The following is a 27,967-nucleotide window of genomic DNA, read 5'->3' as shown; positions in this document are numbered from 1 at the left end:
TCTCTGCACTTGTCTCCTCAGTCAAGGAGAAACTAATTGGAGGGAAGAATAGAAGAAAGGAGCTGTTGGAAAACTAAACGAACCAAAACTTTACTCTTCTCTACAGCATGCCACAGAAAGGTAAGCTTGCTCGCTCTCTCCTTTCTCTCTCTCTCTCTCTCTCTCTCCCTCTCCCTCTCTCTCTCTCTCTGTCTCTCTCTCTCCCTCACCATCTCTCTCTCTCTCTCTGTCTCCTCTCTCTCTCCATCAGTTGGAGCTGCAGTAACTGGAGTTAAAAAGTTAGTTCGTTCAGCAGATGAGGATGAGGACAAGTTGGTCAGGTCGAATCTAGAAGAGAAAGCTAGAAAGAAGGTGAAAACAAATGTATGTAGTCTGGGAAAGAAAAGGGGAAAGACAATTTTAAAAAAAAGTTTAGAAATTAAATGAACAAGTCAGCAACTGAACAGCTTCAAGAGCAGAGGGGAAAAGGATGAAAGAAGAAACAGATGACAGGTTTGAGGGACAGAACGTCTAAACAAGAAATGAGGAGACAGTTTTCTGATCACTCGCTCTGCAGCTTTGGTGGCAGGAATGTTTTATGAAGCAACCAGTGAAATAGACAAAAAGAGAGGAAAACAGAAAGTAGAAAATGACTGGATTTCTTTTTGAATTTATCTGTCCATAAATGACTGAAATAAAGCTGATTAATTATGTAAAACAGCTGTGTTGACATATGGAATTTCCTGTAAAAATAGTCAAAGTCCAAAGATGTTTATGTTCAGTTTCACAACTGGGACACGCTGAAGTTTAAATCACAGGCACCACCGTGAGAAAAAACTAAAATTAAAAGCAGACATTCATAACATTTGAACAAACTCCACGTTTTGCCCAGTCTCTTTTCTAAAGGCCTCATGTTGGCAGCTAAACATAAAACGATTGTTGTGTTAATTAATGTGTATTCTTAGCGCAGTAAACGCTCTAAATCGGCCTCATGAATATAAAATGTTATTGTTTGCAACTTTAAGTCCTAAAAATATAGTATGACTTTAATTTGTATATGAAGACGTTACAATGTTTTTCATTTGACCGGACTGCAGGACTTGGTTCCGGGGGACGTCCCGTGCAGAATGCGCTGTCTGACAGACAAAACTGAGGGCAGTCAACACACAACAAACAAACAAACAGACAAACAAACAAACATCAACTCTGAAGCAGCGCTTGCTGCCGCTTTGCCGCTCGCGCTGAGAGCGCGTGGTGATGCCGCACGTTCAGTGAGCAGGGACTGACGTGGAGTGGACTTCTTCTAACGGCTTGGAGGACAGGACAGAGAGGACAGTGATGAGACACATATTTGTCATCGGCCCGAACTGCAAAACAGCGGAGGGAGGACGTTCTGAAAAGTGGGTAAAGTGTGCGCGTGCGTGTGTACTTGAGCCGTTTTAAGTTCACTTTTATTTAGTGACCATCGCGATATTTCACGTAAATACTTCAATACAGAGAGTTGGTTTTATCTCTTTCTTTATGCTGCGTGTATCCAGAAATGACATATATGACACACTCGTGTCTTTTACAGCTAATTTATTGTATCAAGTATGACAAAATTCACACATACACATTTTTCCCAATTGCTTTGAAAACAGCCACAAAAAAGTGCGCCTTTTAAAAATATTATGGCGCAGCCAGTCACTTTGTGAACTTTTTTACAGACTATGTGCGAAAAAATATAGGCGGGCTGAAAAATAAAGGGTCATAATATAATTTATTAAGTTGAAGCTATCATTTGTAACCTGTAAAGACCTTTTTTAAATTATTGCATGAGATAAAAAAAAACGTATTTGTAAAATGTTTTTATATTGATATTTGAACGGAAATTGACGGTCTGTGGCCATAAAAGTCACTTTATTTAAAACCTATAAATTAGCAGTATGTTCAGTGAAGGCCTCCCGTTATTTATCTAAATTCTTTATAAAGGCCTGTGTTGAAAACAAGAGGCCTGCAGGATGTCGGAGTCAAATCCGGTAGAAAATACCTCGCTTCAATATATGCTGTTGGAATCATTTATCAATAATATTTAAAAAGAAAACGCGTCGTCTCTCAGTTTGATATAAAACATGCGGTTTTGAAATACAAGGCCAGCGTATAGAATAGATAAAGTTGGTCTTAATTGATGATCTAATTAAGTCAGCTCTTAATTAACGTCTTAATTAAATCGAAGCCAATTAACTGCATGATTAATCAGGTCAGGATGAATTCATCCCACGTGTGAATTTGGAGCATTTCATTTTTTGCGTGTGTGTGTGTGTGTGTGTGTGTGTGTGTGTGTGTGTGTGTGTGTGTGTGATGAGAGCAGAGTGGAGCGAGACGGGCTGCTGCCAAATGTTCTGATGAAGACACCACACGCGCACGAACGCGTCAGTACCTGAGCCACGAGATAGTGATGAGCAGTGGGTACATTTTAGTAATTCTTGTATTATTATCCACCAATCAGAAGTGCTGGCTTTCTTTTTACGTTTCATGTTGTATTTGATTTTTTAAGTGTTACCGGAGGCTGCATCAACATTTAACATTTATTTATCCATCGGTAGGCTGTTCAATACTAAATTATATTAAACACATCTGTCACGTCTGGAGGCTGCTACTTGTCCTCATGAACATCCTTTAAAACAGCGTATAAATAATAAATCTTAATATAAATACAGACTCTGAATGGAAACTGTGAGCTCCACAAAATGTTCAGTTTCTCGGCTCGTTTGTCTTCAATCAAACTGATTCAGCCTCTTCATCCTGAACAGACTTTAAGGACACATTAAGAGCACGATGTCCAGCTTGACTTTCGTCCATATTTCCATAGTTGTCTTTCTTGTGTTTTTAGCTTATGTGCTGTTTTTGCCCTTTTTTCAAATTAAGTCGTAAGTTGTTTTTTCTCAGATTTCCGTCATAGATATTTATTTTGTAAAATTTATTCTACGGCTGCCAGTCATAACTAAAATGTATAATTATATCATTTTCAGCAGCAACAGCATCCTCAGACACTCAGATCCCCCAAACTCGCTGTTATTGAGGTGTACAGTTATTTCAAAATAAAATAAAAACAAGCAAAATGTATTATTATTATTATTATTATTATTATTATTATTATTATTATTATTATTATTATTATTGTGAGCATGGAATCAGTGGCAGTATATATCGTCAGTGTCCAGCAGCTCGCTCAGTGTCTCAGTGTGTCTCTGTGTGTCTGTGTGTCTCTCTGGACTCTTTTCTGCTCATATCAGTGCGCTGAATGCGGCTGAATGAAACTTTTATATTGTCATCAGTGTGTTCAACAGAACTCCTTTATGTCAGTTGCACTGGTCAAATTGGGCTCCCCGCCGCGGTTTTGTGTCGCAGGTTTTTTAACGAGCCGCAGCTAACGAGCCAACGACACCAAAATCCCGCGGACACACAAAGGCTGGCGGGTATTTACCGAGCCGAGCCGCGCTCCGCTCCTCCGGCTCTTTGTCTCCTTTCACAGGCAGAAAGGCGCTGCCTTACAGCGGGGACAAGGTGCCTATAGCCGGCCTGTGTGTGTGTTTGTTCCTGTGTGGAGCTGCTTCATGTTCATTATGCAGGTTGTTAATGACAGAGAAGGGCTGCTTTGAAGCTTTTATTGCTTGGAGTTTTTTAAGCCAACCTAAAAAGGCTTTGGCTCAGAACTCTAATGAATGTCATGTGCTGAACTACACGCATTAATGACAACAGATAGTTCAACTGGTCATCCTTCCATGCACTCTTTGTGATAACACAAGATTGCTATATTTTTATGGATATTTCTGTTTTAATTCTAATTATATACTACCACCGTGTTTTTTTGGGGGGGACATCTGTTTAGTGAGGTCATGTAAGTAAACTGCGCTCAGGACATACACACTTAGTCATTCTAAAATTACTAATAAATTGCAGAAAACATACCAATTCTGCTATATTCTAATTCTGTATCACAAATCATTGTGACTAAATGTGACATTATTATAAGTCTCTTTTAACTGTAACCCAATTCTGATTTCCTTCCCTTATAATTGTCCATCTTGTAATATCTGACAAATTTCATAAAGAGACCCAAATTGTTCAGAATTAAACTAATAAATAAATAAATAAATACTGTATTAAATAACTAATCATATCAAGGAATATAGGCAAAATAAATGTGATACCATGGAAATGTGAAATTATGAACAAGTACTCATTATCATGATATAGTTACTTCATCCTGATTTATTTGCTTTATATAATTGCATGTCATTTTTACTGAATTCTCATATTTTTCTAACAAACTAACGAATGTCCAAACTTTGAATCCTCATGATCTCAGTATTTCTAAAAATTTGTTTATGGCTCTGATCCCATATTGAACTTATTGTTTCTTAGTAATAAGAATGTTTGTAATTGGGTGTGTGTCAGTTTGTCCGTGACTCCTGAGGCTCCACTGAGAACTGTAAGAGACACTGCCTGTAGCTGAAGCAGGGCTGCAACAAATGATTATTTTAATTGTCGATCAGATTTGTTGATTATTTGCTCATTAATCGATTAATTAATCCTGAGGCAATTGTGTCATTGACGTGGAGCACACGGCAGTATGTCACATGCTCCACATGTGCTTCGGTCAGTAACGATTATTTTCAGTATCAGTCAATCTGTTGACCATTGTCTCTGTTAATCCATGAGTAAAAAATGCTGAAAAATGTTGATGAGTGTTTCCTAAAGTCCAAGATGACGTCCTCAAATGTCTTGTTTGTCCACAAAACAAATATATTCAGTTTACCATCAGAGAGGAGTAAAGAAACCAGAAAATATTCACATTTAAGATGCTAAAATCAGAGAATTTGGACTTTTGTCTCTTAGAAATGTACTTGAATCAATTAATCAATTATCAAAATAGTTGATGATTTATTTAGTAATTGATTAAAATTGATTAATTGTTGCAGCTCTAAGCTGAAGCATTTAAAGATGTCACTCACTGATGAACCAGCTTCTCTTCTCCATATTTAACCCTGAGTGATCCTGAATTATAGTTTGTAAAAAGTTTTGATGTGTTCTGATCATTTAAGACAGATCGCTGTGGTCACATTTAATGTCTTCAAGAGAAAGAATAAAGTGGCCAAATGTGTAAAGTGAGGGAAGTTGAAATAAAGTCATGAAATAAAGAAGAAAAACACCTTCCAGCTTTATGACTGAGGGTAAATGATAAAAAAAAATAAACAGATTTGGCTGTGGAACTGTCCTGATCTTCAATCTGTGGACACTCACTGGACCTGAGTGTGAGAGCCGGACTCCTAGAGTGGGACTCAAGTCTGTGCTCATAACTTTATGGACATTAGCATACATTAGCATATGAACCAATCACAGGATGGTCTGGCATTCAGCCATTCTGTCCAGACACTGTCTCGTTTCTTCTTTTTTTTCCACCTCAACATGTTTTTTCTGTCCGATAGAAAGTTTCTTTCTCTCTCACCACTGCAGAAAAGTTGATGAGAGGAGACATGAGCTGTGGAGAAGCAGGAGGACACTTTCTTTTCCTTCACTCTGATTCAGAGTCCAGTGACAGATGTGTGTGCTGGACATGATAACGCTATAAAAGATGATTTCTCTGTTTACACAGATTTCAGAAGTCAAACAAGCTGGGAGACTGGTGTGGCCTCCATCATGCAAAACAGTGAGTTACTTCTTGTTATATCGTATTTCTTGTTATCATCATTTTTACTTTTGATAATAAGTGTGGTCAAAAACAAATAATGCACTTATATACCAACCAACAAGGAATAATATAATACATGAGAACTTCTTGGGGCTCAGGTCATCAGAAAGTTGGTGAGCACTGCCTGACAGGCTGATCTGGAATTTTTTAAAGATTTTAAATCAAATTCAAACATCCAGAACTGGAAGCTGCTTCAGCTCTGTTTCATTACTGATCATATGACTACAGCTGAAATTCTGTTTTCTGGTGGGATGTCTGCCTTCTCTCAGATATGATGAAACTAGATAGTACTCAGCTTGTGTCACACACACACACACACACACACACACACACACACACACACACACACACACACACACACACACACACACACACACACACACACAAACATTTTGTTTCTGTGAGGTGGAAACCTTATACATTCAAACTTTTCAGGAAATTAAAGAAAAACCTTTATTAATCAACGCCTATTGTTATTGTCAACGCCTTGTGATGCCCCGATGAAGACTAAGACTAGATATAATAAAGGATTTTTTTAAAATTTATTACTAGATTATCTCAGATCATTCCAGACAGTGATCCATTACTTTAAACTTTTCTCGTCAGTAAACTGGACCATCAGTTTTTGTTTTAATTTCATCTAAGTTATGGCCCAATCGTTGCAGAACATCTGATTCTTCCATCTTTTGCATTGCCAATACAATTTTTTTTTACCCACTGCAGCAGTCCCCATTTTTTCTTCATTGAAAAAAAAAGACTTTTTTAAAAAATGAACCACCTACTCATTAGAACATTGATCAGGCTGTAAAAGTTGAGCCCAAAAAGGCAAAAGGCCGATCATTTCATTTCATTTATCCCTCTATGTACCAAACAGTAGGAGATGGCTACTACTACTACTACTACTACTAGTACTAATAATACTACTACTACTAATAATGATAATAATAATTGTAATACAGCCCAACCCAAACCTGACATAAGCCCTTTGTAAAACCCACAGACAGATGTAAAGGCTAACCAACAGCACTGATTTATGAAAAACAAAGACAAAATATGGAAACACAAGGTTTCTGTCTGACAGCAACATGTGGAAAGCTCTAAATCAATGTCTCTTTCACATAAATGATGACCCCGTTACTGACAGTAAAGCTACAGAGCATTTCATGAAAGAACTACTTTCTCTCAACGGGATGCCAACCATATCACTGCTCTGAAGCGTCCATTGTGGATGAGAGGTTACAGCTCAGTCGAGGAGTGTCTCGTTCATGAGTAGATGCACGCTTCCCTCGTCCTTCTACATTTGGTGGTCAGTAGGTGGTCACTTTTGAGCACCGCAGATGCCACCTAGTTCCATTTTATTGGAGAGAAGGCAGATACGTCCCAAGGCTGATATCTCCAAAACTCTGTAATTTAGACCAAAACTATCTAGATGGATAAATAACACTACAGGTAAAGGAAAATTTGTGTTTTTGATTTTGGGGTGAACTGTCCCTTTAATGACTGGTATGAAACAGACCTAAATGCAGATCTTCCATCAATAACTAATCAATAACTCTACAGTGATGTATGTGAATGTACCTTACATTTAGTTACTGTCTGGTTTCTTAAACACCATTGTAAGAGTTTAAAGAGCAGAATGCTTGGCTGTGTGAAACCCTTTGGGTGGGACTGACTATGAACTCCACCTGATTTCTTCTTTCTTACTGCGGGACAAGAGGTCCATGCTCTCTGCAGTGAAGGTGTGTGGATTACTTCTCTCTCTGTGTCTTTGCTTTTTTTTTTCTTTGTCTTGCATCTCTCCTCTGACCTCTGAGTGTCAGTCCCACACTACACTGCTTCTCTCCCCCTGCATCCATCTCACCTCGGATGTTACTGGACGATGCTGCTAGATTTAAAGTTGAACCCGGGTTTCTGTTGGCCAGTAACATTGGGTTAAATGTCACACTGGCTGCTATTATCACATCATATCCACTTTAATAAATTCTAATTCCAAATAGTGAAAATGGAGCAGCTGCAGGTGAACACCAATATTCATTTGCCAAGATCATTAGTGGATGAAGCAGGTTACATTAGGAATTGATTGAAATGAAAGTGGGTTCAGTCAGTCTGCAGTGTGCTCCACCAGCATCCAACTCTATTTGATGTGTGAGTCTGTGTGTGTGTGTGTGTGTGTGTGTGTGTGTGTGTACAGTATGCTACAATCATTTTATATGCAAAGTGAAATTTTATTATGAGGAATGACCAGGAATTACTTCATAATGTGACCAGGAATCACACAGAAATCAAAGGTATAATGTATTGAATGAAATGACAGCACAACAAAAAAATGAGATGGGTTTTTTTTCTGTTGGTTATGTGTGTCACCGTGGGCCGAGATTTACAAAAACTACTTTAAAATGCTGTTATTGACGCATGTTGTTTCCCCATGTGAATAAGATAAAAAAAAATCATGTCATTTTGTCAGGTTACAACATGGACTGATCTGCGTTTTGTACAAAAAATACTGGAATCCCTGTAGGATTTGAAATGTTCAGAGTCAACATGAGCTCTCTATTTTCTCATTTTTCCCCCATAATGTTAAAAGATAAAATGAAGTGTTGTCTGTGCAGCCATTTCCCTCCAGTTCCAGTTTTAGTGAATTTGTTCAATACTCTCTGTGGATTTGCAACAACCATGGAGGGTTTATGAAACAATGGGCTCCTTGAAGACACAAATTATGTAGTTGTTTTACCTCTTTTTGTCATCATTTTGCTTCTCTTTGTAGTTGTTGTGCATCTTCCCATAATGTTTGTGTCATTTTATGATCATTTTGGGTCTCTGTAGTTGTTTTGTGCTTTTGTAGTGGACATTTTGCATCTCTTTGTAGTTCTTATACATCTTTCTCTAATTTTGTGTCAATATGTGATCATTTTGAGTCTCTGTAGTTGTTTTGTGTTCCTTTCTGGTTATTTTGCGTCTTGTCATACTCATCACTGTATGTGTCTTTGTAGTTGGTGGGTGTTTCTTTGGGGAACATTTTGCAGGTGAAGCCTGATCAGTAATCCATCCATGGCAATAAGAGCGAGTCATTCTTTGCTAATATGTTCACTCATTAACTTTAATGTAATGTGTGAAAACATTAAACACCATTTATGAAAGTTTAAAAAAATAAGATCAGAACAACCCAGGAGTGCGCAAAAATATTTAGGAAAATATCTGTTTTTGCAAATGAAGTCTTCAAATGAAGGTTGTAAAATGTGGTGTAATGAGAACCACAGCATCAGCTGTTTCAGAAAGTCCCCCAAAATATGTTTCTGTCCAAGTGACAGAGATCTCTAGAAGAGCATGTCAGGAGTAGACATTTTATAGCAACAAAGTCTATGTAGTGATGTGGAGGTATGGACTGATCAACAAAACACTGGACTTTAACACCGGACACAGCTGTTCATTTCATTTTTTTCGAACAGCCAGCGCTTCTTTTTTCTCCAACAATCATCCTTCTCTAACCTAGAGTTTTTATTTTTTAACATGAAGATGAAAGTCCACGAACAAAGTCATTTTAACTCAAACATTTCCATAAACCTTAACAAATCTAAGCAAATCCTTAGACTTGTCTCATCATAAACATATTTTCAATAGTGATTTTTAATGGTTTTGCTGCTGGTGTGGCTGCATGGACAAAGAACAACTTCTGTCATTTAACCCTCTATGGTACATATTATGATGCCAGCTGGTAAAAAATATAAGTAGCGTTTTATCATAATAAAATTGACCAAGTGAAAATAATCGAGGAAATTTAAAAATATACATATATGTATATATATTTTAGGGTGAACTTAAGGGTATTTTACCTTAAAGTAACTCAGTACCATAATGGTAAGGAATGAACAAAGAGAGTTATTATTTTAAAATGAAATAATAACTTTTAAAATGAACTTTTAAAGGTTTTAAAGGTTTAAAATTTAACATAAATTTAACTTTTAAAATGAAACAATTTAAAAATGTCACGGTTTATTGTAATAAAACCAACCAAGTAAAAATAATTTGAAGATTTTTTAAAACATATATTTTTTGGGTAAACTTTTGGGAAAGAATTATTATATAAAATTTGAATAAATATTCATCATCTCACCAATTTAAAATATATGTCTTTTGAAAATGAAAAACATGGACATGAACTCTTGAAAAGTTTATTTGTCTGGATGTTACCTTCAGGAAACATTGTACCATTGTGGAACAGCCTGTAAGAATAAATGTGTAATAATGTCGGCATATTTCAGCAAACTTTAATCTATCAGACCAAATAAAACAAGACAGTGAGTCACATTTCAGTGTTTGAACATTTAAATGCTTGTTTTCAGTTTCCTTCTGTGTGTCTTTCCTGACACACAGCATGTTGAAACCATTTGTTGTGTTGCTGCCATTTCTGGCTCACTGCTTATGAGTTAGAATGAAATGAAATAGTTATCAATGTATTTTACATCCTATCTTATATAGGTTGAACAGTATATAAACCTACAAAATACCAAAAATGTCATGAGAATCCATCATGGTGCAGTGTTACTTCAGGGCAACATTTGCATTTTAATAGTTTTCCATGATTTAATTATCAAATAAAGCACATTAAATAATTAAAAATAAAACTTAACTCATATATTAATGTAAAATCCAATTTTTTCCAGATTACAAAATGACAGAATAGATGTTTTCAGACCACGTTTGTGATGAGGGATGATGGAGCTGAAGCATGTGAGGAAGGCTGCAAAAAAGGGATTCAGCATCACCTAAAGAAGGTCATGTGACAAATTCAAACGCTGCAATTAGTCTCCCTGGGGTCCTGCCTCTTTTTTTAAAGTATTGCACCATAATTGAGAATGTATTGTGTGTGTAAAGGGCGAAACATTACCAGCAGTATACCACAGAGGGTTAATTTGGAGAAGGTATTGATAATATCAGTAGATGTTAGAGTGAAATGCTGCCTGGTTCAGTGTGAATGAGCTGATTTAAAGTGAAAGCTGCTGAGCTGCTCCCAGGGGCCTGCTAGCTTTGTGTGTGTGTGTGTGTGTGTGTGTGTGTGTGTGTGTGTGTGTGTGTGTGTGTGTGTGTGTGTGTGTGTGTGTGTGTGTCACAGAGGGACCACAGCCAAATTGACTCCATATGTCTGTCTATTAATTGTGTGCGAGTGGAGGAGAGGGCCGGTGTGTTCCTCTGGGAGACGACACTGTGATTAACATTTCTCCAGCGGAACAATCGACCCCGAAACATAAAGTGAACATGATGTGAGGCAGCATGAGGGAGAGTCAGAGGGTGAAATAATCCAGCGCCACACTCAAAGTCAACTGCAGCTTCTGCAGGGGCCACTGCTCATCCTATAATTTAATTAAGCAAAAGAGAAGTTCAAAGCCATGACAGTGTGCAGACTCCGTGATACAGGTTATCATCTGCTTTTATACATGTGTCATCTATACGTGTAATAAACAAGCAGACCTTGAGCTTTTTTAATAAAGTAACTAATCATTTCATTTATCATTAATTAAAGAAATGATTAGCAATTATAAAGACATACAGGAAACAGGACACCTTTTACCTTTAGCTCCATTTTACCGCTATTATATTATTATTATTGCCTACTATCTTATTCATGAATGAACATCGTCTCTGTACTTTACTTTTTTGAGAACACATGAAACATTTAAATGAAACTTGTGCAATTAAATAAAATACAAACAAAACACATTCTGAAATTTGACAAGACTTTATGCTGCTCATCGTTTTCTCTTCTGACAACCTATGGGCTATCAGAAGAGAAAACTTCTAGGACAGTCATTCCCAAACATTGGGTCGGGACCCCCAGATGGGTCATTGGAGAATTTATCTGGGTCCCCAAATAAATAAAAGACTATGGGGGAAATATAATAAAATAAGATTTATATTTGCAGTACAGCCTTTGCAAATTGAGCACATTTAAAATGAGCCTGTTGTTTTACTGACGAGAGGAAAAAACGAGAACCTGTTAATTCTGTCTGAATGCACTTATTTTGTCTCATTTATGAAGTAGGCTAACATATCCTGTGTTGTTTTCCTGATAAGAGGAAATAAAAACATTGAGATTACCTCTAAACTCAGCATAAATGAATTCATTTTCTGAGGTTTTAACGTGTATGTTTTCAGTAAACCATCAAGATAATATAGGGTGATGCAGATATGACAGTAAAATGGTCAAGAATGTTCATTGATGCATGAATGACCTCTTCCCAAAATGTATTGATAAAGCTTATTGTGACTTGGGTCACAACAGTTTGTTCAATTTTCAAAAACAGGATCTCCAGGAAAAAAAACTGGTTGGGAAACACTGGTTGAAGGCACACGTGTCAAACTCTGAATCAGTATTTTATGAGGTGCACAAGATCTTATGAAGAAGATAATTTGCAAAACACAATTCTATTGTGTTAAGGAAGTATAGTGTCCCTAAACTACATGTCCCATAGTGCATCCTGAGTGGCTGTAACTAGTAACTTTAACAGTAGCAGCCAAGCAAAATGTTAAACACAAAAGATTCAGAGGGAAGGCATTTTAATGAGAGACAGGGTTTATGCCTAATGGAGACAAGCCATTGATAATAAATTGTAAAATAGTTGTACACTGGCACGTCTGCTTGGAATTATTTTCCTAGACTTCTGCTTTCAGAGCTAGACATTAATTATTAATTCACTACTAAAACTAATAATAATCAAATGTAGAGGTGAATATGAAATATGATAATAATGTAATGAAAATGGGCCCAAATATCACCTTGTTTCTTCTTTCAGTCATTAACTTTAACTTTATTAACTTTAACTTGCTTCCTGTAAAATAGCTGTTGTATGTTGTACAGAGTCAGAGATATAATATAATAATAATAGATTTTTCTCTTTTTGTCAACAAAAATGAGAAGAGATTTTGGCAAAGTTTTTATTTTTAAGCTACAGTTTTGTCTTTTGAGAAGTCATTTTATTTTTTAAAGTGTCTCAGAGTTCTCTTAATGCTAATTAAAATACACATTTTTAAATTCTATTAAGCTTTGATTTAGAAGGGCTACAGTCAACTTATTATGGTGGAGACACATCTGACATGATGAATGAAAGAATGAATTTGTCAAAAAAATAAAAGTTTACCAGAGCTTGAGCAGTATTCCCACCTATTTTAAACCAGGAAGTGAGACAGGGGTCTTTAGGGTATAGCTGACCCTTTTTATGCCTGATTAAATCAGGATTAAATCAGGTTTTTCTAAAAGTCTAACAGTTGATGGAAATCTGAGACACAACTTGAAAGGGCCATCATTTTTATGAAAAAAAAAAATTTTAAAACAAAGATGATTATAATAGCATCAGTAGGTATAGTCAGTTTCAGATTTTGAAGGCTTTTAACACATTTTTAAAGAGTTTGAAGCTGTAAATTTTTGTCTGGGATAAGGCTGTTTTCTGGCTCAGAACAAGTTTAGAACTTAAAAAATTAAGGCAAACCAAAGCTTACATATATTAATATATTATATTTTATATGTATTTCATACATATAAATCCTTAAAGATACAATGAGAGTGCTGGTATGCATAATTTAGTTTTTTCTTTCTTTCTTTCTTTCTTTCTTTCTTTCTTTCTTTCTTTCTTTCTTTCTTTCTTTCTTTCTTTCTTTCTTATATTTTGGTTGATTTGTCCTAAATAATGTTTCAGGACTCAGTGATGAACAAAAATGTCTTGATTATGTGGAAATATTTGCGGTGTGCTTCCTGCAGTAATATATTATTCTTTAATGGTGAAAACATCACAGTAATACATTGTTATTATTCATATTTGTGCCCGTCATCCCTCTAGTGATGACTGAGCGGAGCGTCTGTAGTGAAACCTCTTTTGATTTACAGCAGCCCCACTTCACTGGATACACTCTGCGTGTGAGCATGTGTGTGTGAGTGTGTGTGTGTATGTGTTGGCTGGTTGTATGATTTATTAATGTCCCGTTGAGAGGTTTATAAATCTGCAATATGCTTTCCTCCACAGAGCCATTAACAGACAATAGACAATTGATTCAGTGTAAATCCCTACTTAACCTGCAGTGTCACAGCAGCACACTCTGTGGTCTGCTGCTGCTCACAGAAACGTGTCAGACCTGCAACATGTTGATCAGCGCACATACAGAAGCTTCACACAAAAACCTACAGAAGTGTCAGTCTGCACCACTTCAAGGTGGAATCTGGCTGAAGTGTTTAAACTGAGCAGGTGATCATCAGATATTATCACTGATGGGAATGTTACCATATTGACCCTAAGTTGTGTCCATCAGCAATAAAGCACAGTGCTACTAGTATGTGGATTACTTTTTTTCTGCAGTTGAATTTACTGCTGCAGTTGATAAACTACTTTCTTTCTAATAGAGAGAAAGTAGTTTCTTACATGAAACTGCTCACCACAAGGTCTATGGATTATCTGGAGTAACCAAGTCATGTTTTTTAGAAACACAGAGACACTGCTTTTGAATTTTTCAAATGTTTTTTTTTTTTGGTGCTTTGAACACCACAAGCTCAGTGTCATTAAATTCCATCATATTGTAGAGAAGGCAGACATCTCTACTGCTGATATCTTCAAAACTCTGCAACTCACACCAAAACTATCTAGATGGATGAACAGTGCTGCAGGCCAGGGAATAATATGTGTTTTTGATTTTGAGGTGAACTGTTCCTTTAAGCATGAACTGTAAAGACGGAAAACATATGAAAAACTATGTTTTTCCTTAAAAGAGGCTTAAAATACATTTTTCCTCTTCATCTTCTGTGTTCCCTGGTGTAGTCCTTCCTCTTCTTGCATGTGCCTGATCAGTGTGGCTATTGAGTTCATTGTGGTTAGACTTCTCTTCTCATTACCGCTCAGTTTTCCTGCTTTAAACTGAAACATTTTTATATCATTGTAGAACAAATAATGCTCAGTAAACCAAGTGCTGAAAATCTTAATAATACTTTCTCTGTGTATGTTTGCGTGTGTGTAGGTCACAGTGGAGTAAACCAGCTGGGAGGTGTGTTTGTGAATGGGAGACCTTTACCTGACTCTACCAGGCAGAAGATAGTGGAGCTGGCACACAGTGGAGCTCGACCCTGTGACATATCCAGAATCCTACAGGTAAACTCATGCTGACCGATGATGCTGTCAGTAGTTGTAGATACTTTACCTAGAGGTGCTGGCAGCTGGTTGCAGAACCACATTCATTTGGGTCACAGGACACTCACATCATTCCTGTCTTAACTCGTCACATATTGACATTTTGTCACCATGTCTCTGTCTCTCACATGGGGCTTTTCTATTGGTGCTTTTGGCCACGCTGAGTAAAACCATGCCCCGCTGATTTGCATTTCCATGAATACTTTTATTGCATCAAGGTGCACCAAGCCTTGCCCAAGATGGACCTACTCTAGAGTGGGGCCAAAGTAAACCCAACCTGCCTCCAAGTGTGCTACGGTGTTGTCTTGCCAGCCGCGTTCAACCTGTGATGAGCCTCCTTTCTCCCCCTTGAACAAGCGAATGTTGTGATGCTCAGCTTATGTGTGCAGGAGAGGAGAGATAAAGACATTTCTTAAACTCTTTTTATGTTCAGCTTTCAGTACTTTTGTAGTTTCTAACTGTTGCTTTGAAATGTAGTTTCTCTCTTGTATTGCTGTTTGTACTTTCAGGTATCTGCATTATTTTACCATTTCATATTTGCTTTCCACTGTGGCTGAGTCATGTTCAGTTACTGCTGATGAAACCTGAATGAAAACATCTCCTGTTTGTGCTGCTTCATAATAATAGTGTTTAAATAAAGAAACAAGGGACTTTTATTGTGGCAGAATTTAATGATACAGTGTGTTTATCCCAGAGACATATATGAAGAGTTTATCCACCGCTTTACAGCCACTCGACTCAAGCCTCCTCAACAGGCTCGACAGGCCGAGTCAAACCGAGTCGAGCCAGGCCAGCTCTGTGTATGGAAAATGGCCAATACAGGCCCACATGGGCATGACATACCCTTTAGTGACTGAAACAGATGGTGACAGAAAGTCTCTCTCAACATGGTCAACATTGTGAAATGTTTGCACTTTGGGTAGGTTAAGGCAGCAAAACTACTTGGGTAGTTTTGGCGTAGTATGTATGTTAGTTATGTAAGTTAATGTACATAGTGTAGCTTACATTTCAAAGAAGGCAGTGTTGACTATTGGCTTCAGACAGGATATGAACATCTGCCTCCTGGATGACAGTCCTGTTTGTTTGACCCATCCATCCACCCCACCTCCTCCATATGTGGACTTTCTCGCTCTTGATACTATGTCACCTGACTACCATGGCATATCAAAACATGCTAGAGGGCTGCCTCCAAAAACACTATAGAATGTTCTTGGATGGAGGTAGAGCCAGGGGTTTGGCAGGCAGTTACACTTTGACTCATGATGGACAGTTTGGGAAAAAAGCACCAAGGTTGATTCAGCAGGAGCAAAAACATGTCTCTTTTGCCTACATTACCCACAATAATCTACCCTGTAGTAGAGATGTGGAGCAAGCCATGGAGGTCTGGTTAACCCCTCCTGAAAATCAGATGAGAAATCTGGTCTGGACCACCAATGTTTGGCCCAGGTTTTAGAGGCATTTAGAATCACTGGGGCCACCCTGACAATTTCAAACATGTTTGATCAGATGATTTAAAATGTGGATGATTACATTAGCACAGGTGTGAAGGAGAGGAGTCACCAAGCAGTGGTAAACTCTAGCCCTTGTGGCTAAATGTTAGCTTAGATTTTCTAGCTGACAGATATTGAAGCATTAAAATCTCTCCTCCATTTCTCACTGAAGAGTAGACATGCCATGCTGACCTTGTCTCCCCAAACATCGTCTCATCCTGACTCATTATTACAGCAGGTTGTTCCACTTTACATCTGCTTCCACGTAAGATCGTGCTCCTTCTGGCACGACAATCTTGATAATATCCTGTGGTGTGTGGTGTGCCATTATTTTCAAATCTTGTGTGTTTGAGATTAGAGAGAAGAGAATCACAGTTTAAAATCTGTTCAAACTCCTGTAGCGTGGGGTCAGCTTTAGCAGACTTTGATGTTTAAATACTGCAATGATAGCTCCATAGATCATTTACCAAACAGGAACGTTTTGGAAGTCACTGTTTTTTTCGGCAATCCCCATTAATCTGTGTGATGTGTGTTGTTTTTGTGTCCAGGTGTCGAACGGCTGTGTGAGTAAGATCCTGGGCAGGTATTATGAGACGGGTTCCATCCGTCCCCGGGCCATAGGAGGAAGTAAACCCAGGGTGGCCACGCCAGAGGTGGTGGGAAAGATCGCTCAGTACAAGAGAGAGTGTCCATCCATTTTCGCCTGGGAGATCAGAGACCGACTGCTGGCAGAGGGAGTCTGCACCAACGACAACATACCCAGTGTAAGACCCTTCTATTCTTCAGCCAAGTTCACTCAATTAGAGGTCTGTGCAGGGAAAGCTAGCCAAACATACAGACTAATCAGTAAGACCTTACACATAATAGCTTCTGCATTTGTAATATTTTATGAGTGTGCAAGTGTGTCACAAAATCAGTGCAGCAGGCAGATTAATATTGATCTTATTTGAATTGCATATCAAAAGTCAATACTGGTGTATACCAAGCTGTTAGGTACTAAAATCAAAATCAAATCAGTTAAGTTCTGTAGAATTCAATAGCTTTCTACTTTTTCAGAGTTGTTATACCCCTATACATAGATTTAAAGGTCTGTACGTGAAACAGTGAGCCTACTGTAGCTTAGCGCAATTCTTAGTGCAAACTTCAGACATTGTGAAAAGAGCATGAAATTGTTCAGATAATAAGTTTCCTAGTATGCCTTGCAAAATTATAAGTAAGTCGCTCCCAGGGCATCCAATACAGCAGCTTGGTCAGTGCCCCTATGCTTCAACCTATGATGCTGTAGGTACCTCATTTGTACAGGCACCTCTCTAGCATTATCTTTACATACACTGTCAAAGTCAGGTGACTTGGTATAAAGAGCAAAAGAGTTTGGGTGCATGGATGGATCAGAAAAACACAGGATTTTCACCCATGTCCCATTCAACTAAAACTCAACTTTTTATTTCTTTTAAAGTTACATAACTAAACAACATAACATACGTAAGTATCATGCTTAAGTTACATGACTGTGAACTTTTAACCAGAACCATGGTCTTGCACAGACCTAACCAAGTAGTTTTTGTGCCTTCAGTTTGACAGTCTACCCAGATGTTGCATATTTATTACTGCTAACTTGAGTGTGGAGCCCTACACAAACAATACTGATGCTAGATGGGTGAAATGACCATGTGTGTCAATGTGTCATCAGAGATGAAGGAAACAACTTGAAATAGCCACTTCATTTGACATGAACGCTACAGCCGCCATATCCTCCTTTGAAATTTCCATTTCAGACCAGAATAACTGTTTTATATGTCTGTTTCACATTAATTAGATTTCAAATTAGTGCAGACTTTTTGCCAAATGAGTAAGTGTCTGTTTATGAGTCATAAGAAATCATTAATAATCTTGTAGAAGGCGTATATGTTTATGGCAGGCAGTGAGACAGGCAACCACTGAACTCATCATCCAGAGTGTGTTATTTCAGAGCAGTGAGCTTTTGTTTTCAGGATAACAGGATGAACTTTACATTGACAGACAACTGACAGTTATAAACAGCTGATCAACTGACAGTGGAGGACTTGTCCTCACTCATTATTGTCAGTTTCTAAGGTTGCGTGCATCCTGCACTCCTGCAGAGTTCCTGCAGCCTGCCTGTCTCTGCCATGTCTGGAGAGGGAGGCAGGGAGAAACAGCTTGCTTAAAATCATACATAAATTATACATTAAACAGGATTACAACCTATTTAATATACAGTCCATGGCTCCAACTCCAAGTTACCTCATCAGCCAATCAGACAAAGCCACAAAACAGTTCCCATTACCCTGTGTTGTGTAAGTAACAGACCTCGTCAAATCTCTGTGGTGTTTCTTTATGTTCACATCATGAGGCTGGCTGAAGGCTGACAGAGGGTTGCCTCTGCACTGGTTCGTTTTTCTGACAGTGTTTGTTTTCTTAGTCCACCAGTGCCTTACATGTCCAACAATAGTTGCTCTGACATCACTACATTGTTGTGCTTATCAACAGGTTTCATCAATTAATCGAGTGCTCAGGAACCTGGCCAGCGACAAGCAGCAAATGGGCACAGTGGGAGCCGAAGGGATGTTTGACAAACTGAAGATGCTCAACGGACAAACCACCTGGGGAGGACGCTCAGGGTGGTACACTGGGACTACACTCACTGCTACTGGTAAGACACAAACTCGAACTACAACTAACACTAATACTGCTCCTACTTTACAACTACTACAGTACTGGGACACTCATTTATGGAATTACATCACTGTGATGAAACCACTGTCTCTGTTTTAATAGCTCAATTTATGTGAATTATTAACATTAAAATATCCTCTGCTCCCAGCAGTCTTACCAGTGGACAGATACTTAAACCAAACTCTACTCTAAATGCAAACAACAAAGACACTTTCTGATTCACTTCAATCTAAAGGCACAATCTGCATGTGTTATTTATTCAGTAACCTAATTTACTCAGTCCTCTATGTTTACTACAGACTTACACTGTTAACTTATAGTTGGATGGTCATAGATCTCTTCTTTTTTCTTTGTTCTTTGGGAAGGAAAAGAAAATCGTAAATTTAGGTGTTTTAATTTTAATTTGGCACCATCACTTTTACAGCACTTGCTTTCACCCAAAAGGGAAAGTGACGTATGCCTGCTCTGCAACAGATGGTTCAGACAACAGAACACACACACACAAATTGTTAACCCAGGGTTAAGCTAAGCCCAGGCCTACATGATTCACACTGCCCTTCTTCTAGCTAAATGTTAAACACAGGTATTTAGCGTTAATCTGACTGAAATCCTTTGAAGGTTTTAGCCCTGTTTCACACTGGCAGCTTTTAGCCCTGGGTTTAGTCAAAAAGTCAGGGTTAGCCTACTCTGGAACATTGCAGGACTGTACCAGTGTGAAAGCTCTATATAACCTAGGGCTAACAGCTCCCTTAGCCTCGGGATTATTGTTCTCTTAACCTGGGACTGAATATAGTGTGAAAAACTCTAAAGATGTTTTTACAGCCTTCACATTTAATCCCCCAAATTTTGTTTGTAACATGAACAAAGCCATTAATCAAGATTTCTCTGTTGTTGCAGAGTCTGACACTGGTGTTCACATACCAAAACTCTGATTGAATTTTATTGACTCTTGGCTCTTTTCCCATCATGCAGCTCACTGCCATTGCATTAAATTATTATTTTTAAAAAATGTATCAGCCACAGTAAATTGAGTAAATTGGACACTTGCAAAATGTTCTCAAAATTCACGGAACAGAGAGCACATTGTCTGGACTTGACACGAGCAGCTTCCTTCCCCTTTCCTTCAGTGTGTGTGTCTGAGGGCCCCATTTGCTGTATGGAGCAGACTCATATGCTGCCGCTCCTCCTCCAGTACCCTGGGACTACAACAGTGAGACGAAGTCATGCTATACTACCACGGCTGCTGCCTCCTCATCAGTATACAGCATGTTTGTGCCTGTGTGTGTGTGTGTGTGTGTGTGTGTGTGTGTGTGTGTAGGGGAGGGAGAAGGGGAGTCTGCTCTCATTTGTGTTTCTTTCTGCCTGACTGATTGTGACACTGAGCAATGGCTTCATTCTGTTTTGCAGTCTCTGTCTGCTGGGGATAATGAATAATTAGGCTAGCACCACAAATAACATGAGTTCCACTGGGAGCTGGAGTCAAGCTCCCGTCTGCTCAGAGATCTCCGCTCTGAAGTGCCCTGTGCTTCCACTCATCTTTAACTCACATGCATGGATTCATTTCATGGATTTGAATATTACATATTGTATTGTCTGCTCTGATCTGGGCTTGGGTTTTAGTGAAGTGCTGCACATGACAGGCATTGCTTTAGCTGTTATTGCTAACATGCCTGCTAGATGGACAGTTACTGCAGACTGTCTCACTGAGCATGGAATAGCTTATTCTAATATTGCACTTTGTACTGTGTAATTTAACATGAATCAGATCAGTCAAACCCTAACCCTCTTTTATGCATATATTTCTGTATGTATCTATGTACTTATGTATGAAGATAAAATGATAAAACATTAAATTAATGCTATAATGAGGCACTTTTGAACACAAATTGAGGCAGCATCCAAATATCATCCTTCCTTTCTTGGTACAGAGTGTCCACAGGCAGAGGGAGGGGAGAACACCATATCAGTCAGTTCAAATGGTGAAGACTCAGAGGAGACTCAGATGAGGCTTCAGCTGAAGAGGAAACTGCAGAGAAACAGGACGTCTTTCACACAGGACCAGATAGAAGCACTGGAGAAAGGTGACTGCTACTTGTTCATCAGTGCATCATGAGCTGCATGTACATATGTTGTTTCCTGTGCAGGTGACACTGTAATTCTTTTTGTTGTGAAAACATATTCATAATGGAGTCATTTATATGAAATATATGTAATTTATTAAATGTTTTGGTTTGCTTTTTGTTTTCTAAACTTGTTCTGTGCCAGACCACACCTGTGTCCCAGACAAGATGTCACAACTTCAAACATCTAAAAAATGTGTTAAAAGCCTTCAAAATCTAAAATTAACAATACCTGCTGATAGCATAGGTTTATACATGTACTATATAACCATCTTTGTTTTAACATTTTTACAAAAACATGATTTAATCAGGCATGAAAGGGTTTAGCTATACCTTAAGGACCCCTGTCGTATAGTTTGTTGTTTAAATAAAGATGGGAATACTCCACAAGCACTGGTAAACTTTTTTTTGACAAATTCATGAACTAATATTTTTATCAGATGTGTCTCAACCATAACATGTCAACTCTGTAGTCCTTATAAATATAAGCCAAATAAGAATTATGATTTAAAAATGTATATTTTGATTAGCATTAAGAGAACTCTGAGCAACTTTAAAAAATAAAAAGGCTGCTCACTACGACTATGTTGTGAAATGGAAAAATCAAAACTCCCTCATAGCATGGTTTTGTTCCAGTTCTCAAGAATGAGTTTGTATATATGCTGCATTTGGGATACATAGTACGATGGAACATGTTTCACCAACGCTTTGCTTATGGTACTGAAGGAGAAGTTTTTCAAATGCCTCCAGAACAAGGTGCCATGTTCTTCCACATTATTCATTAATAGGACTGGATGTTACATCAACAGCCAGTCCTATTAATAAATTAGACCACTGAAAGCTCAGCCAGTTTTGAATTATATAATAATAATATCCAATCAGGAATGGTCCATGTTGATGAACTGTCAGTGACGTCATGTTTACTGTCGCCTCACATATGTTTCAATGTCACTTACAGTTGTGCTTTTGCTGTATGTTACACATACAGTAAACACTGTATTGCGTTACTGAACACATGTTTAGTCTACTGTCATGTCATTTATATTCTTGATGATTGCACAAGCTGGAAAACATGACTATTGTTCTGGAAAATTTCAAATGTCTCCTGCAGCATTCAGTAGTGAACAGTGGAATTTGGAGAGCAGCAAGTCATGTCATCATGTGAACATTTGACTGGTCTGTGCTGACTTAACTGATTTAAATCTTGACAGTAAATCTAAGGAAATTTTTTTTTTTTATTATTTAATTATTAGGGTGGGGAAGGGAGAATGCTCATCTCACTTTCTGCAAGAAAGCCAATACACGTTTTCCCAAGATGTTAAACTATTCTTTTAATTGTTACATTTTTGGAGGGCTAGAAGGAGTGATGGAAATCATTGCTTTGCTGTCATTATTGTAACTTTACTGGCCAGATCAGTTAGACACAGCATAAGTGATGTTAACATGTAATGACTTTGTTGGTTTCTGTTACAGAATTTGAAAGGACTCACTATCCAGATGTGTTTGCCCGAGAACGTCTCGCCAACAAAATAGACCTTCCAGAGGCAAGAATACAGGTAGACTCTATTATTTATTATTTTTGAGACTTGTGTGTGTGTAATAATGTTTGGTTTTAATTAAGTAACAACATTATTAATATGCAATTTGTGGTGACAGTCACAGACAACTTAAAGCCTTAAAACGTAGGTAGTAAGATGAGTAAGATACCTGTCCATATGTCCACATATATAGAATATATGTTTGCACAGAAAAAAGACTGAAGAGACTAGAATTTTGTCCCATCAGTTACACTGAAATTGCTTAAAATAATGCTGACATGTCCATGAAGAGAGCCCTTCTTTAAAGCAAGATAAGATAAGATAAGATAAGATAAGATAAGATAAGATAAGATAAGATAAGATAAGATAAGATAAGATATTCTTATTATTAGTCCTACAATGGGGAAATTTACAGTGTTAGAGCAGCAAGGTGGATAGCAAAAGTATAAAGAAGCATCAATAAAAAATAAAAATAAAATCAAAAAATATAAGCAAGATGAAATATAACAAATATGAATAATTTAAGCATAGGAAATACAGAAATGAAAATAGGAACATGATAAATGGGGGAAATATAAAAAGAGGAACAATATAAACAACCTAACAACCAGTGTTTTCTCCCCTATTCTTGTGTGTGCAGGTGTGGTTTTCCAACAGACGAGCAAAGTGGAGAAGAGAGGAGAAGTTGAGGAATCAACGTCGTCAGGTGTCCAACTCCTCCAGCCACATTCCCATCAGCAGCAGCTTCAACGCCAGTGTTTACCAGCCTCTACCACAACCTACTACACCAGGTACTGACCAAGACATATACTACTAGTGCTCAGTATACTTATTATAGGCATAATAACTCATGGATGTTGTTTTACTGTAATGGTTAGTCCCCCAAAACTTTATTTTAATGCCTCCATGCCAGCAACATCCATAGCTGAAGGTTTGTAAGTATGTATGGAAGTACAGATAAACTTGCATCCCATTCTTGTTACTGCAATATCTCAAAAATGTCTGACCCATTATTGTGAACGTGATATCTCAAGAACACCTTAACAGAATGTCTTCAAACTTTCCTTAAATGTCCATTTGGACTCAAGGATGAACTGATTAGAATCTGGAGGTTAAAATGTCAAATATCAAAGGTCAAGGTCATGTTGACCTCACAAAACACAGTTTTGGCCATGACTCAAGACTTCATGGGCTATTTATGAAAGATTTCACACAAATATCTAATAGTATAAAATGAAAAGGTCAAAGGTTAACTTAGGTTAACACTGTAATCACAAATGTCAATGTAGTGACAACTTACTTTTATTAAATTCCCTTGAAGTCTTCACTACAGACATATGAGTCTGGACAGACATGGATGTAAATGTCAACTTGACTGGCAGAGGCATACAACTGCAAGGTGGTAATTCTAGTTTGTAAGTGTCAAGAGGTCTCCGAAGACATTGTTACTTGTCATAAAGGTTACTAAAAACATTAACAATGGCTCTGTGTGATTCAAGTGTCCCAGCAAATCCATTAAAACAACAATGTGACAATAAGCTAGCATGCACAGTTGACTCACTGTGTGAGCTACAAGAATTATCTATGTACAGCCCCCTCAGCAGAAGAATGGTCATATAGGTTGTCTATACAAGCAGCTAATTACAACCATGTGGGTCATAAGACACTTTATTTTTAGGCGGCAACAAACAGTAATTATAGGGCAGCATTATAAAGAGCAAGAAAATTCTCGAAGGACAGGACTTTCATCCAGGGGACTGGGATGACTTATGTAAAGCTTACTTAAGTTACATTATGTGCATGACTTACATCTCCTGCTTTACATAACATAATGCACAAACATGCTGACCTTAACCCAAAATATGATCTTTTCCTTAAAGGAGCAATATGCAAAAAATGAGTATTGCAGTCCAAATGGTGAGTTGGAGCCACAGACTTTATCTTAAATAGGCTGTATTCCTGTTTAATATACAATCTATGGTTAGAGCAAGTTGTTTCTCCCTGCCTCCTCTCCTCAAGACATGGCAGAGACAGGCAGGCTGCAGGAGCTCTGCAGGACCGCAGGATGCACACAATCATGTAAATTAACAATACCAAATGAGGATGAGTCCTCCAATGTCAGCTGATCAGCTGTTTATAACTCTCAGTTGTCTGTCAGTGTAAAGTTAGGCCCGTTATCTTGAAAACAAAAGCCCACTGCCTGCCAAACTCCATTAACGTTTTGCTCAATTTAACACTTACCTACTCTTTGTACAAAAATATGAATGATTTTTAACTACTCATAAACAGACATTTGGTCAGTGGAGGACATCACAGCTACAATGTTCATGTCAAGTGAAGGGAGTATTTCAACTTAACATATTTAACATATTTCTTTGATCTCTGATGACACGTTGTGGTCATTTTATGATTTATTACTGTATATATATTAGAGATTTCTTCTTTAATTTAACCAAGTATTGTTGTTCCTTAAACCTAACCACACTGTGACCATTTTCAATTTAACCACGTCTAACAAGTGACTTTCGTAACATACTAAAGGTCCAGGGTGGCCTGTCACAGGTTCCCTCCATCTGTCTTTTGATGTTTTGGGAATCACTGGCAAATAATCTATTAGATATGATGACATGTTACAGATTATTTTTCCATAATTCGACCACACATTTACACATCATGAATACTTTATTGTCTTCTAGCTTGTTTTGTCCTGCTCTCAGCTCTACAACTACTCTCAGCTAATCTAGAGCTTTATTGCAAACTTCTCAAAAATTCCTGAAAGTTCCTGAAAACACAGCTAATGCCGCTCCTACATTATTTTATGTCATACATTCCAAGAACATTTCTGATAACTGAATTGGGTATTAAAGTTCTTAGGACTATAGCTGGACAAGTGGACAGCTGGATTGAACAACTAACCCTATAATTAATAGTTTACTTGCTCCACCACTTGAGCTCAGGTGGTAGAATTTTGATTTACTTGTGACTTCAAAACAGTTTCCAGGACCAACTATTTCGTGATCTCTAATAGCTTGTATCCAAAGTTGGGATACTTTACAAATCTCTTTTTTCTCTCCATTTCTTCATCCCTGTTTCTCTAGTGTCCTTCTCATCAGGATCCATGTTGGGAAGGTCAGATCCTGTTCTTTCCAACAGCTACAGCCTACCAGCCATGCCCAGTTTCAGTATGGCTGCCAGCCTGCCTATGCAAGTAAGAATTAATCAGGGAGCAGAACACCTCAAGTTAGAGAAACCATCTTCACGTGTGTCATTATCTGAGTTTGTCAGTCCAGGCACCGCCACTGATGTGTTGCCAGTTGCTTTGAACATTTTTGTGGCTCAACGTGAACCTCAAACTAAAGTGAATTGATTGAGACGTCATAAAGTCTTGCTAATCGTGCACCTATTCAATGTTGAGTGGCTCATCAGGGTGTTTCAGTGGGTAATATTATTGTATGTTTCCAGGCGTCCAGCCAGACCTCTTATTCCTGCATGCTGCCCACCAGCCCCTCTGTAAATGGAAGAAGTTATGAGACATATACTCCTCCACACATGCAGCCACACATCAACAGCCAGTCAATGCCGTCCTCTGCAACATCGTCAACAGGTAAGAAGTTTCTGAGTGGCTACTGACAGAATAGATCTCAACACTGATGAATGAAGGAATCTTGGATTTGAATATTTCACTGAAGTGTAACAATGATGAATTCTTAGAATAATACACAGCAAACATTCAGAGACTGGATCATCAATATAAATGACTGGTTACTAGCTACAAAACAAAAAAATTACGTGATTTGTACCAAGTTCTGCACCATGCTATCAAATGGAAATATTCTAAATGTGTTGTGCTTTTTATGCACATTTCCAGAAGGTTCACCATTTGTCATGTTTGGTATGTTTAGAAACTTCAAACTTCCACAAGTATTTGAAATAAAGTTTTGTGGGTCCTGACAATGCTGACAAAGTTGTAGTCATTTTATTTATATAGTCATAATAGTCAAATGCTCCCCCACCTTCCTACCTGTGCTCCTTCTAAAAATCACTGTGCATTCAGTCCAAACACACCTTTAAACTTTGTTTTGCCATGTCTGACTTTTAACTCTACTCTAATAACCAGCTTTGTTCTTCTCTGACCAGGTCTGATTTCCCCTGGTGTTTCAGTCCCAGTCCAAGTTCCAGGAAGTGAAGCAGACATGTCACAGTACTGGCCACGCCTGCAGTGATGTGACTTGTCACAGCATTTGGTCTTGTTTGCAGTGACCATCAGTACTGACTGCTGTAACAGGACTGTGTGACTGTGAGGGACAGCAAAGGCTGACTTATCCCTACTTTACAGCTTGAATGTCAAAAAGGACCTGTCATTAACTGAAACAGACTGTACTGCTGCACATGAATATGAAGAAATTATTCTCATTAGTGATTGCAAGAAAACCCTCAAACCAAATTCTGGAGATCAGCAGGACAGAAGGACTTTGATTCAATCAAAGGATTTTAATATTACTGTAAACCAGTTCAAGTTGGGCTACAGCTGGATCAAAGGTCTTGGGGAGTTCTCTCTCCGCGTCATCTCCATCAGCTTGCTGGTGAGGACACTGTGGGAGTTCTAGCCTGAGCTGTATTCAGGAAGCTCAAGAAGGTGGACCATCCTTTGGTAACAAGAAACTCCAGACAGAAATAAACTGTCCAGTGTCCATTTGGACATTCTGTTGGAAGACATATTACCTCCACTGTCATTTTCCTAATTTATATCATGTTGGTGTATTTGTAGCTAAAACAAAGATGTTGACTGAAATGTAAAGGGACGAACTTAATGAAACTTGAAACAAACTGTCTGCTGTGAATTTGTTTGATCAGCAGACTCCAAAAGCCCCGACCTGGAATGTGTATAGAGTTTCAGAATGTGAATTCTGGTGAAATGTGTTTGGTATTGTAAAAACCTTGACCTGGATGTGATCTGCTAACTGGCATGGACTCTGATTTTCAACTGAAAAACTGTGTCTACTTGGGAGTGGGAGGGGGGAGGATCTCGGTTTGTTTTAATTCCAAAGCTCCTACATCCAGAAATTCATTAGCAAGCAACTACTGAAAGACTGGAAACAGAACAAACAATTTGCTAGCCTATAAAACGTGAACATTAGATTGTGTCTGGGATGTAAATCTGTTTCTTATTTCAAAGTGTAAAGTATTTGTCCTCTCCAGTGATCTGGAAGGGTTTCCATAATAAAGTTATTTCAATTATATTCCTTGT

General features: G+C 38.0%; 1 protein-coding gene across 6 annotated transcripts; it reads left to right on the top strand.

Moving 5' to 3' along the window:
* LOC146315982 (paired box protein Pax-6-like) lies at positions 1–27,959 on the top strand. Of its 6 annotated transcripts, XM_084733951.1 has the most exons (14): positions 31–120; positions 1,077–1,379; positions 2,330–2,423; positions 5,618–5,671; positions 7,429–7,452; positions 14,708–14,838; positions 16,916–17,131; positions 18,876–19,038; positions 20,990–21,142; positions 22,655–22,737; positions 23,360–23,510; positions 25,818–25,927; positions 26,182–26,323; positions 26,857–27,959. In XM_084733951.1, the coding sequence occupies exons 3-14, from the start codon at positions 2,417–2,419 to the stop codon at positions 26,940–26,942; spliced, it is 1,320 nt and encodes a 439-aa protein (XP_084590077.1). In that variant the 5' UTR covers positions 31–120; positions 1,077–1,379; positions 2,330–2,416; the 3' UTR covers positions 26,943–27,959. The 6 variants fall into 6 exon arrangements, with proteins under 6 accessions (XP_084590076.1, XP_084590079.1, XP_084590077.1 ...); XM_084733955.1 differs by lacking the exon at positions 2,330–2,423; XM_084733954.1 differs by lacking the exon at positions 7,429–7,452.
* Positions 27,960–27,967: the final 8 nt, after the last annotated feature.

Source organism: Lutjanus erythropterus, chromosome 13 (genome assembly GCF_056507025.1).
Source record: "Lutjanus erythropterus isolate fLutEry1 chromosome 13, fLutEry1.hap2, whole genome shotgun sequence".
Taxonomy (NCBI): Eukaryota; Metazoa; Chordata; class Actinopteri; order Lutjaniformes; family Lutjanidae; genus Lutjanus; species Lutjanus erythropterus.
Note: the sequence above shows the minus strand (reverse complement) of the source record. Positions and strands in the feature narration are given on the sequence as shown.